We start from the raw sequence: 12,238 nt of genomic DNA, 5'->3' as shown, positions 1-12,238 counted from the left end.
GATTCCCCTTGCCCACCATTTTTTAGCATGATAATAGTATATTATAAACATTGTATTCGTGATCTAATTTTCCACTTCCTTATGCACCCTCTTTTAACAGAATACCTTAAACATTTTTTTTGTTTTTATTTCCTTTTCACTTTATTTGAATTGTTTTTGCATGGACAAAATGAATCGAATAATTGTGGTGACGCTGCTAATTAATACTCCACTCCACCGTTCCTTTTATTAGACTATTAATGGAAGTAATAATCAGTCGAATGATGAAGCAACCTTTTTTAGATTATTTAATGAAATAATTATTTTATTTATGAAATGAAATTTAGAAGAGACATATTTTTCCTCGAACTTTAAAATTTCAAGGCCCTTTTCCCAAATAAATAAATATCAATTTTTTTTAACAATATATACTTTTTGCTTTTGTGAGTCGGCGTAATTATAGTTTATGATCTTCCCTTTGATCCATGTTAAAAAAATGAACTTATCTTTTGATTTATTGAATAAATTGTATGGAAAAATCAGTTTTCACTTGAGCATCAAAATGAATGTTATTTTTATGTAGGAAAATATTTCATTTTGAAAATATTAAAAATAAATCAAAACATCCACATTGAATTCGGGCTTCAACAAAAAAAAATTATGTGTCATAGTACATTTTTGCAACTCATTCGGGACAAAGATCATACCATAAACTATAATCAGCCCCAAAATTACCAAAAATATTATAATCCTGATTTTATCTAAATACTGTATAGAACGTAAAATAATGAGGAAATATCTCAAGAAACTAATAAAAGGGTTCTAACTCCTAACAAACAATTTAACAAACACATGGCAGACGAATGATTCTAGTGATGGTTTCATTTAATTATTAGCTCTAATTTGCTTCAATTATGAATCAAGCAACTCTACTTATAAATAATAAAAACATTATTTAAAAATAACTATCTTAGTTTTTTTTAGATCGAGTACAAAAACTGAACATATAGATTAATAAAAAAAGTCAACCTTTACAGAAAAAATATTGGTAATAATAAATAAATAAATAAATAAATAAATAAAGAGGTGGGTGGAAAGATGTCTAAAAATGAATGAGTTTAAAATAGTGGCTAGACAGAGGTATATGCATGTACGCGGTTTGATTATATGACAGTTTTGCTGTCATGCTACATTTCTACGTATGCATGTTTCATTTTTTATTTACCACTACTGATTTTTTCACTATTTGACTATGCTGCTTATTAATTTAATTTCATATCTTTAATTGGCAGACACATATTCACCGCATGCTGATCTCATCAATTATGCTAAGTAATTAATTCCAACAGATTTGCTTCACTAACTCTGTCTCATTCTAGTAATCAAGTCTCCACAGAAATTAATGTCCTTCTACTTTTGTAAATTATTTCCTATAATGTATTTCAATTATTAAATTTTCTTTATCTCTATCACTTTTATAGTATTAAAATTTATTTTGGGATTTGGATGACTAAATTGACATTAAATTTGCTACTAATTCTGAGTAAATGCCACATGAATGAAATTGGCATTTCATCATTGTTTATCCGATCACAACTGAATTTATTGAATTTCGCAGTATTCTTTATGTAGGATAATGAAAATGGGAGGAAAGAGCTTAGTTGTAACTTGTGTTGATAGGTGACTGTTTCACTGCCTATTAACACTGCCACCGCCAGCTACTCTCCAACTGTATTCCTTCTCCTCTTCATTTTGTTGAGCTTTTAATTATTCATTTCATTACAAAGTTGTGGTAGAGTATGTATTGTTCAATAATACTGCAGATCCCTTTTCAGCTCACGTTTTGACCCGCCTCTCCTAATCTCTCTCTTCCCCCCCACACACGCACGCACTCACTTCCTTTATATTTGCGATCTTCCACTCTCTTCTTCGCGCGCTCACAATCACATTGTGTTTTACTCTTACCCGTTTTCTGAAATATTCATTGCACTTTTCAAGATTCTTGAATGCGTACTCTTCTTTCAGTCTTGCTCTTTCCTTAATCTCCAATAGTGCTTATAAAACAAGGGGAAAAGGTCAAAAGCTGACATTTTTATCAATCAAGATTCAAGAATCTTGATTTGAAGTGTTGGCATTTGGTGAAACTTGAAGGGGTGATTAGTTTTACAAACTTTATGTAAATCATTGGGCAAAAACTGCGTAATCCTATTCCTCTTTGATGCATTCAATGGCAATGCAGTTTCTCCCATAGCTCTTTTTGAGCTGTTTTTTTTTCCTCTGAAATTTGAAGAAAATACTTTGGGAGTAAGTTTTATTTGAAAATGGAGGAATCATTTGTGCCCTTTCGTGGGATTAAGAATGACATTAATAACCGGCTGCGTTGCTACAAGCAAGATTGGAGTGGTGGATTCAAGGCTGGTTTCAGGTATGCCTTTCACTTTCTTGAATTTTTTAGGGGATTTTTGCAATTTCTTTAGTTGTGATTGTGTTTTTGATTTGCAGGATACTGGCTCCTACAACATACATATTCTTTGCTTCTGCCATTCCAGTTATTTCATTTGGGGAGCAGCTTGAGAGAAGCACTGGTTAGATTCAATTCAATCTGCCCTTATTCACAATTACATTACAAATTCTTGATTGTTCATGTCCTGGGGTGGTTGTAAATAAGTTTAGAGATGTTGAAATTTGTTTGTATGTTGAGGGTATAGATGCTTTAACTCAAAGAAATTGTTGCATTGATCATATTGTTAAAGGATCTTGCAAGACTCCATTTTCTTGGTGTTTGAGTTTGATGATGTGTTGATAGTTGTATCCTAAATATTGCAGAGGGGGTTTTAACTGCTGTTCAGACTCTAGCATCCACTGCTATTTGTGGCATCATACACTCAATAATTGGGGGACAGCCATTGCTGATTCTTGGAGTTGCTGAGCCTACTGTGATAATGTACACATTCATGTTCAACTTTGCTAAGCAAAGATCCGACTTGGGCCGTGAGTTGTTTCTCGCATGGACTGGATGGTGAGCTCCTTCGTCTCACATATTTGATGGCTTTGTGGTGATTCTTGTTTGATTTGAGTTGACGTGTTGTTGTTGTTTGACTAATGGCTTTACGTGTAAACAAAAACGCAGGGTGTGTGTTTGGACTGCAGCTCTGTTGTTCTTGTTGGCTATTCTCGGAGCCTGCTCCATCATCAACAGATTCACCCGTCTGGCCGGGGAATTGTTTGGTATGCTCATCGCCATGCTCTTTATGCAGCAAGCAATCAAAGTAAGGATAATGCATAGAAATCCCTTTTCTTGAATTTTGTAATTTCAGCTTCTAAAATATAACTTTGTTAGGGAATCGTGGATGAGTTCCACATACCGAAAAGGGCAGACACGAGCCTACCCGCTTTCATGACTTCATGGCGGTTTGCTAATGGCATGTTTGCTTTAGTGCTGTCCTTTGGTCTACTGCTAACTGCACTGAGAAGCCGAAAAGCTAGATCATGGCGTTACGGGTCTGGTTAGTATTATTGTCATACAAATGAGAGAGTCTTTTAGGCGAATTTTTAACACGATTGCTTGCTTACTGTCTCCTTGCAGGTTCGCTCAGGAGCCTTATAGCAGACTACGGAGTGCCACTGATGGTGTTGGTGTGGACAGCAGTTTCATATATTCCTTCTAAGAATGTTCCGGAAGGAATTCCAAGACGTCTCTCCAGCCCAAATCCGTGGTCACCGGGTGCATACGAGAATTGGACAGTGATAAAGGCATGCCACCTAAATTAGTTTAACATAATAGGAGTACCTCAGTTCTCCAATACAACATGAAAATATGCTGAATGTACCCATACTTTTTCAGGATATGCTAAATGTACCGATCATTTACATACTTGGAGCTTTCATTCCTGCAACGATGATCGCAGTCCTTTACTATTTTGACCACAGTGTCGCGTCTCAGTTGGCTCAGCAGAGTGAATTCAATCTGAGAAAGCCACCTTCCTTCCATTATGATTTACTACTTCTCGGATTTTTGGTTAGTAGATCAGACTTTTACTCGTATTTTTTTATATACGAGTAGTATTCATTTCCTGATCCATTTCTCGTGTTTCTTTTCTGTCAGACGTTAATGTGCGGTCTATTAGGCATCCCTCCATCAAACGGTGTAATTCCACAGTCGCCAATGCATACGAAAAGCCTAGCCACTCTCAAACATCAGGTGATTCCCCATCTCAGTGGCTCCTCTTGCAGATTTTGTTGCGTTTAGCTGCTCTCTAAAGCTTATTTTACGAATAACGCAGTTACTCAGGAATCGGCTCGTTGCCACAGCACGTGAAAGCATTCAAAAGAACTCAAATTTGGCACAATTGTATGGAAACATGCAAGAAGCTTATCAGCAAATGCAGACTCCACTTATCTACCAGCAGCCATCAACTACTGTATGCTATTTCCCTCCACTTTTTCTCGTATTTACTGCATTGATCCTTGTAGTTACAAATGTGCCAACATTAAAATTCTATTTACTACTCATCAGGGTCTGAAGGAGCTGAAAGAGTCCACAATTCAGCTGGCCTCAAGCATGGGAAGCTTTGATGCTCCCGTGGATGAGACAGTTTTCGATGTTGAGAAGGAGATTGACGATTTGCTCCCCATCGAGGTCAAAGAACAACGTCTCAGCAACTTGCTGCAATCCACCATGGTTGGAGGGTGCGTTGCTGCAATGCCCGCTTTGAGAATGATCCCCACCTCCGTGCTGTGGGGATATTTCTCTTTCATGGCCATTGAGAGCTTACCCGGCAACCAGTTCTGGGAGAGGATACTACTTCTCTTCACTGCACCGGGAAGGCGATACAAGTCTGTTTTATTTTCCTCGTCTCGTGATTTCAAGAATCGGTTACTTCTAAATCTCTAAACTAACTAGCCACCTTTTGTGAACTTATAGGGTTTTGGAGGACTACCATGCCTCATTTGTCGAGACTGTACCTTTCAAGACCATTGCGATGTTCACCCTATTCCAAACGACGTACTTGCTTCTCTGCTTCGGGATCACATGGGTTCCGATTGCAGGGGTCCTCTTCCCTCTCCTTATCATGCTTCTAGTCCCGGTGAGGCAGTACGCACTGCCAAAGTTCTTCAAAGGCGCTCATCTTCAAGATTTGGACGCTGCGGACTATGAAGAGGCTCCAGCCGTGCCATTTAACATCCCACAGGTAAATCATCATTCTGCCTACTCCTTTGCACCTATACTTTTATAAAAGAGTCTCTTTTCTCAAACATTTTTAAATTATATTATGGCTAATTCATTTCTTTATCTTTGTTATTCCCATTTGTTTTAAGAGTTTATCAAGAAAATATAATAAAAATAAGATTATTGAAAAATTGTTAAACTTCTATAAGCTGAGTTTATTTTTTTGTTTTGATTTAACAAGAAACCTTGCTTAGGAGTTAGGAAGCTGCTTATTTATGTTCTTGAATTCTTATGCAGGAGGGAGAACTCGGGTCGAGGCTCTCCTTTGCAGATGGAGGAGAGATCTTAGACGGGATCATCACAAGGAGTCGTGGTGAGATCAAGCATATCTGCAGTCCAAAGGTCACAAGTTCGTCATCTACCCCAGCAAAGGACTTGAAGCTGCAGAGCCCCCATTTCTCTGAGAAAGCATACAGCCCGCGTGTAAACGAGCTGAGAGGCGGGAGAACTCCAAGAGGACCTTACAGCCCCAAGACCGGAGAAGTTGGGGCGTCTAATCTGGGGATGAGTCCACATAACTCAACTTCAAACCAGTGAGAAAAACGTGGGCGCCTTTATCCGACCGATAGAGAGCTGTCCAAGAGTTTTCTTAGAGCTTTGATTTGGTTATGTTATTGTAAAAAACACTCCCCTCGTTGAGGGGAGACCTCTTGTATAATTAACCTTACATTGATTCCTTAAATGCTGGAAATAGTAAGTTTGTTGAATAGCATAATGAAGACTTGTTTTCATAATTCTGTCTTTAAATCTACATTTCACAAAATTTGATTAACAGCATGCAATGTCAGAATCTGATTAACTGATCGAAATATCAAAGTTGATTTGGATTTTCAGTTTGTGATTGTTTTTCAAAACCAAATATTCTACATGTTTCTGATTTGGAAATTTGAAAGTTTTTGGACTTTTCAGTTCGGTTCGGATTTGGTTATAAAAGTATTGGATTACTAAACATTTCGATTCAGATTCAGATTCATTTCCTTTAAAAATTTGTATTTCTAGATTATTCGATTCAATTCGTATTTTTTTATTTATTTTAAATTTCGAAGTTAAATGTCGATATTTGATTGGACGAAAATGCGAGACATAAATCCATTTGCATCCTTAACTCAAACTTGATCATCATTAATCCATGATGTTAGCATGTGTTTTAGTTCCTTAATCCCTTAACTCATTAACCATCAATCATATCAGTAAGCAGAAAAAAAAATAGGATGATAAAAAAGGGAAATAGTTTGAAGAAAGGAGTTTCCTTTTGCAAAGTAACAGTTGAATCCACAAAGAAAAGCAAGGGTTATAAATAGAGTTGAAGGTGAATAGGGTCCTACGTTGTTGATTGCAAACAAGAAAGAGAATATTGTGGTATGAAGAGCATTGACTATGGTAGTGGTAGCAGATTACAATTCTTTTCTAAATCATATCATACAATCTTTGTCCGCTTTCAAACAAAAGCACAAGCCGATTTTCAAGCATAAAAGTAGAATGTATTTTTTGAATATTTTGTCCACCTCAATTATATTTCTTTATAGTCCAATCTAGAATTGGCTTATTGCATCAAAATAGAATGCAATAATACTACTCCCTCCGTCCCATGTTACTCGCACTTTTCATTTTAAGCCGTAAATTTGGGATTGATTTTTTAGTGTAATTAAATTAGAATTTTAAGTGTAATGAGACATCACTTAATAAAGGAGCTCTTAACTTAAACTAACATATTAATTAAATGCATTAATTCTAACTTAAACTATAAATAGTGTAAGGAGTTTGTGACGAGCCGAAAAGCAACAGTGCAAGTAACATGGGACGGAGGGAGTACTATTCAGGAAATTCCGTGGATTATTGCAGTTTTGATTAGATTGAATGTATGATCATGAAAATATGGAGTTTTGTTATTGTTTGGAATCTTTTGTTTGTGGTGAATACAAACCGACCAAATTCACACGTAGAAGACAAAAACTGATAGAGGCTATAATTTTGAAGATCAACAAAAGAAATTAAAAAAACAAGTTTGGTAGGAACTTAAGCCTCTGTGTGTCTATTCAGTTAAAAATTGAAGATGAAATAAGTTTGGTAGGAACTTAAGCCTATGTGTGTCTATTCAGTTAAAAATTGAAGATGAAATATAGTACTTCTAATATAAGTTCACTTAACAGTTTAGAAGTAGTTAATTATTAAATATACGAATAAATTTTGTGATGCTTACTTGTGCTTTGAGATTGAAATAATAATATGTTTATTTTGGTCCATTGGATTGATGCCCCCTCCCCTAGATAAAACTAAGCTTATGTTCATTGGTTTTAACTTCACTCTGTAATAATAGCAGTAGGTGGTAGTATAAGTCAATTACTTTCTATCTTTAATAATAGATTTCAAATGCCTCTCGGATTTGATATTTTGATAAATGTGTTTATTGAATAGTAATTGATTATGATAGTTGCTTAACTTTCTACCACCAAAAATTCTTCTCCAAACCTCTCCATTCCCACACCAGATAGTTAGGTTCATCGCTACATTTGTCGTCTTCTCTTCACTGAATAAATCATATAGCTAAAGCTAAGAGAAACCATAAACCAGAAAGTGTTTGTCTACACCCATGAAAATATTTAATAGTGGTCCCATTAAATGTAATCTATAAAAAAGTACTCCCTTCTTCCTCCAATATGTGTCTCATTTTAACCTGATATGGGTTTTAAGAAATGTAAAACAAAATGAGTTTAAAAAGTACTACTAATTTAATATATTAGTATAATAATAAAATTTAACTAAAAATGAGTCAATAAAATGTGAAGTTCATTATTATGACATATATTGAGATTAATTTTGAAATAAAATAATACTTTTCGTATATAAAACGTTGCCCTTCTTCAATCAATAGGTCGAACGGTTGGGTTCAATTGATCGTGTGAATCCGTGTAGGTGGTAACCGAAAGAGGATCCATATGCATTGGAACTCCATTGGATTACTAAAAAAATTAAATTAAGGGGAGATGTGAAATGGGCTTTCATCTGATCCAATTTGAGCAATGATGGGCCCTGCCCAATCAACTCGTGAACCATCTTAGAGTCGGCCCATGTGAAACACATTGATTGAAGTAAGCATAAAGCACATGCCCATGGCCCACGCTCAAATTTACAAACAAGTTGATTATCAATATTAAATAATTTGACTAAGTAATAAGAAAAGACCTAATTGTCCGTTAGTACACTGATTATACAAAACATTTGGTTTACTAAAAAGAATGTAAGTATAAAATTTGGTTTTTATTTTTAAATTTGGCTGAGTCTAGAAATTCTTGGCTAATGTAGTAATTTATTTTCCGGAGGTTTGATCGAAAGCTCTCAGCAATAGCTTCCTAGTAGTAGTACATTGCACATGAATCCCAATTCCACAAAGAGAGAGAATTTTGGTAACAACAGATTTTTTACCATTTTTTATGACAAACCCAATAATAAACAATGTGTATCATTTAAACCAACGTTACCTTCGAATTGTCAATTGAACTCCACAATTTGAGTTTATCGTCCAAAGAAATTTGGACTATCTCCAAATTTGTGTAAGCTAAAAATTTTGTACGTTTTGAACAATAGAATAAATTAGATTAAAAATTAAAATTTGGATACAATTCATTTATTAATAGAAATTTAACCTGTTAATTATAACAAGCAAGGGGAAAATATTTATTCTACTATTATCCATTCGCCATAGTAAATGGAGTAAAATTCAAAACAAAAACATGATAAAACTGCACGGCCTAAATTTCAGTCATGTAATTCAAAGACCGAGTTTAAGGTTTGGATAAGACGGCGGATCTGGTCAGAGCAAACGTCCGTTAATTATGTCCATATTAGAAATGAGTCACTCACCCCTTAAAATGAGAGGGTTATCCACACTTATATAGGTGAGCTAGGATAATTACCAAGTCGATGTGGGATAAGAATTATGAATTTTAACACTCCCCCTCACGAGTGGAATGACATATCGGACTTCCATCACGTGGGTAGGCAAGAGAAGAGATAAAGAGATATAATCCATCATCGTCTTGGGTCCGCTCTGATACCATATTAGAAATGGGTCACTCACCCCTTAAAAAGGGGTTATAAGGGGGGTTATCCACACTTATATAGGTGAGTTATGATCGTTACCAAGTCGATGTGGGACAAGAATTATGAATTTTAACACATCAAACTTTCATCACGTGGGTAGGCAAGAGAAGAGATAAAGAGATATAATCCATTATCGACTTGGGCCCGCTCTCGTACCATATTAGAAATTGGCCACTCACTTAAAAGGCCTTATAAGGGGAGGGTTATCCACACTTATATAGGTCCTCTCGTTACCAAATCGACGCGGGAAAAGGATTATGAATTTTAACGGTCCACATTTCCAACATTATTAATACACGCCGCCAGCCGATGTTGACGACCTCTTTCTCTTGCTACTGTGATTTTGCTGCACTTGGTGCAGTTTGTTCCTGAAATTCCTCATATATCTCCATATTCTCCTCGTCCTCGTCTTCCTCCTCCTCTGCTTCCCTGCGGTAAGGGGCTGTGCAGTTCTTGCTCGTTTCCATTATTAATTGACGAAAAATTAAATAAAAATTCAGCAAATTGTGTCGAGATGAGTTGTTGGAATGAGATGTGGGCGATAATGTAGAATTTACAGTTGGAGAATTTGACTATGATGGTTTTGAAAATTGTGCAGAGTTGAAAGTGGACTGATTCCAACATTTGTAACGTAAGAGATGTGATGTCATATGATTTCGTTGTGAATTATATAGACATCACGCAATAATTAGTACAGTATATTTTTATTATGAAATACTGTCTGCCAATAATTTGATTTCATTTCCCAATAGCAATATTTGCAATTGAATTCTTAACATGTTGAATAAAAAAGCAATATTAAAAATAAAATTAATATGTGAAAAAATGAAAAGGGGAAAAGCTGTTTATCTTTAGTTCGGATATTGTTTTGTGTTTTATTTCATTTTTAAGTGCCACTATTATAGTTATAATATGTCATTATCCTAACATAGGGGATTGATAGGCCTGTGTTTATTGATTTAGTTTTTAGGGAATTAATTGAAGTCCAATTCAATTTTCTCCATCAGAATTTCCATTTTCTTTATTACTCCATGAGTTGTGAAGATCTTTCAAATTATTAATCCTTCAGATGGAATGAGATGATGTAAAATTTATGTGTCCGTTCTACTTATGTCACACTTGAATACAACTTTACAAACAACTATTCCACCCATTTTTACCTTTTTCAACTTTACCAACGGAAAAAAGGCTAAAGATAAAATGCAAATCTAGTCCATATATGCAGGGGCGTATCCAGAACTCAGAAATGGCAGGGGCGGAATTTAAATATTAAATATTAATAAATTAAATATTTAATATTATTTTAATAATAAAATAAATAATATTATTATATTAATATTTAAGTAGCACTAGCTTCTTTAATAAAATATAAGCATGCACTATAGCTTGCAAATATGTATTATTCATTTTAAAATATAAAATTATTGTAATTATTTTATACATCAAAACCATTGTAAATATTATACAAAAGTGATATAAGTAGAGTAGTAAATATTTACTATTTAGATTTCAAAAATATTTAAAATGTTTATTTTGTTGCATAGAGAATAAGATGCATGGATCACAAATTATAAGTACTTTAGGACAAAAAAACTTTAACACAAGATTAAAAATAATAACTAAAGAGTAAATATAACAACATAATATATGCCAATTAGTAAAAGTTTAGATTTCATAAAGTATTTCGAGGTATTATTTTGATAATAAGAAGAAATATGAATTGGTAAAATAAAAAAGTAAAGAATGGAAAACATATTGTTTCTATTGAAGATTGAACCCTAGACCTCCTCTAGGCTTAAAACCCAACAACCAAACCCTTGGGCTACTACATTTTATTTAACATTTATTGTAAGCAAATAGATATTTAAACTCTACGGAGGGGGTGGATATGCGATTATTGGCTCGATTCAAGAGAATGTTTATGCTCTCCGAACGGCGGGAGGTGGCGACCGCCCCCTCCTATCCCCCAGATCCGCCAGTGCATATATATACTATTGTTTCCAAATTGCAATACGTTGTAGGTTGAAAATTAAAAAAATACTTATGTTTTGACAGTGCGTATAAATAATAGAATAAAGCTATGCGGCCACATTATGGCCAGCCATAAATTAATTAAATAATAAAAAAATTGATTTTTTTTCAAATTTTTGGTTTAATACTACTTGATTTTACTTTTATATCATCTTCATTATATGTTGCTCAACATGTTAGTGTTGTTCTTTGGTAGTTTTTGCTCAACTTATTACTACTGTCATTTCTTGATTGTTGCTCAACGTATACAATAATTCGTGATATTAAGATGTTTTACGTAATGGAATTCAAAGATAAGTATCAACTTACAAGTCCATTCACACACATATAAGTTTATATCGATAATTTTAATTTTTTATACATGTAAATAGACTAAATTAACTTTTTATGGCCGGCCACATTATGGCCATTTAGCATCACTCTAAATAATATAGTAAGAAAATCACTCTATAGAAACGTGTTATAACTCCCCAAATTTTAAGAGGGACAAAAATCCTTAGATTTCAAAAAATTTGTATGAAAATCAGTGACACGTTATTACGAATAGAATTTTTTTCACTGAATTATTAAGTAGTAGGACCTACTAATTTATTTCAACTAGTCGGCAAACTACTTGATAAGTATTTGGTCGAAAAACTATTTCAAACAATCAATGTCAGAGCGCCACTGATTTCCATGCAAAATTTGTCACATCTAAAAGATTTCTGAACCGCTTTCATGTTCTTCAAAGGTTGGTATTTTTACATATGCACTGTCAAATATGGATATTTTGATCCACTCCAAATTAAATATATGTAATATAGAATGTAACAGGAAAAGATTGAGTACTATAGTAAGCAGAATAGAGGAAGCAATCATCCTCGACCAATGCTAATTATTTTCAAAAATAACACAAAA

At 34.3% G+C, this 12,238-nt stretch overlaps 1 protein-coding gene across 1 annotated transcript; it reads left to right on the top strand.

Moving 5' to 3' along the window:
• Positions 1-1,663: 1,663 nt before the first annotated feature.
• Positions 1,664-5,921, top strand: LOC121749717 (boron transporter 1-like). The gene is made up of 12 exons (XM_042144316.1): positions 1,664-2,404; positions 2,482-2,564; positions 2,806-2,998; positions 3,110-3,248; positions 3,320-3,485; positions 3,566-3,732; positions 3,824-3,997; positions 4,085-4,180; positions 4,263-4,400; positions 4,496-4,815; positions 4,904-5,171; positions 5,447-5,921. Exons 1-12 carry the CDS (start codon positions 2,301-2,303, stop codon positions 5,744-5,746), a joined length of 2,148 nt encoding a protein of 715 aa, XP_042000250.1. The 5' UTR covers positions 1,664-2,300; the 3' UTR covers positions 5,747-5,921.
• The last annotated feature ends 6,317 nt before the right edge of the window (positions 5,922-12,238 follow it).

This window comes from Salvia splendens, chromosome 9 (genome assembly GCF_004379255.2).
Source record: "Salvia splendens isolate huo1 chromosome 9, SspV2, whole genome shotgun sequence".
Taxonomy (NCBI): Eukaryota; Viridiplantae; Streptophyta; class Magnoliopsida; order Lamiales; family Lamiaceae; genus Salvia; species Salvia splendens.
The sequence above is the reverse complement of the archived record's forward strand: the minus strand, read 5'-3'. Positions and strand labels throughout refer to the sequence as shown.

Coding starts and splice junctions, on each gene's coding strand:
- LOC121749717 (XM_042144316.1), top strand. CDS start 2,301: ATGGAGGAATCATTTGTGCCCTTTCGTGGGATTAAGAATGACATTAAT. Junction 2,999..3,109: donor TTTCTCGCATGGACTGGATG/GTGAGCTCCTTC, acceptor ACAAAAACGCAG/GGTGTGTGTTTGGACTGCAG. Junction 3,733..3,823: donor AGAATTGGACAGTGATAAAG/GCATGCCACCTA, acceptor ATACTTTTTCAG/GATATGCTAAATGTACCGAT.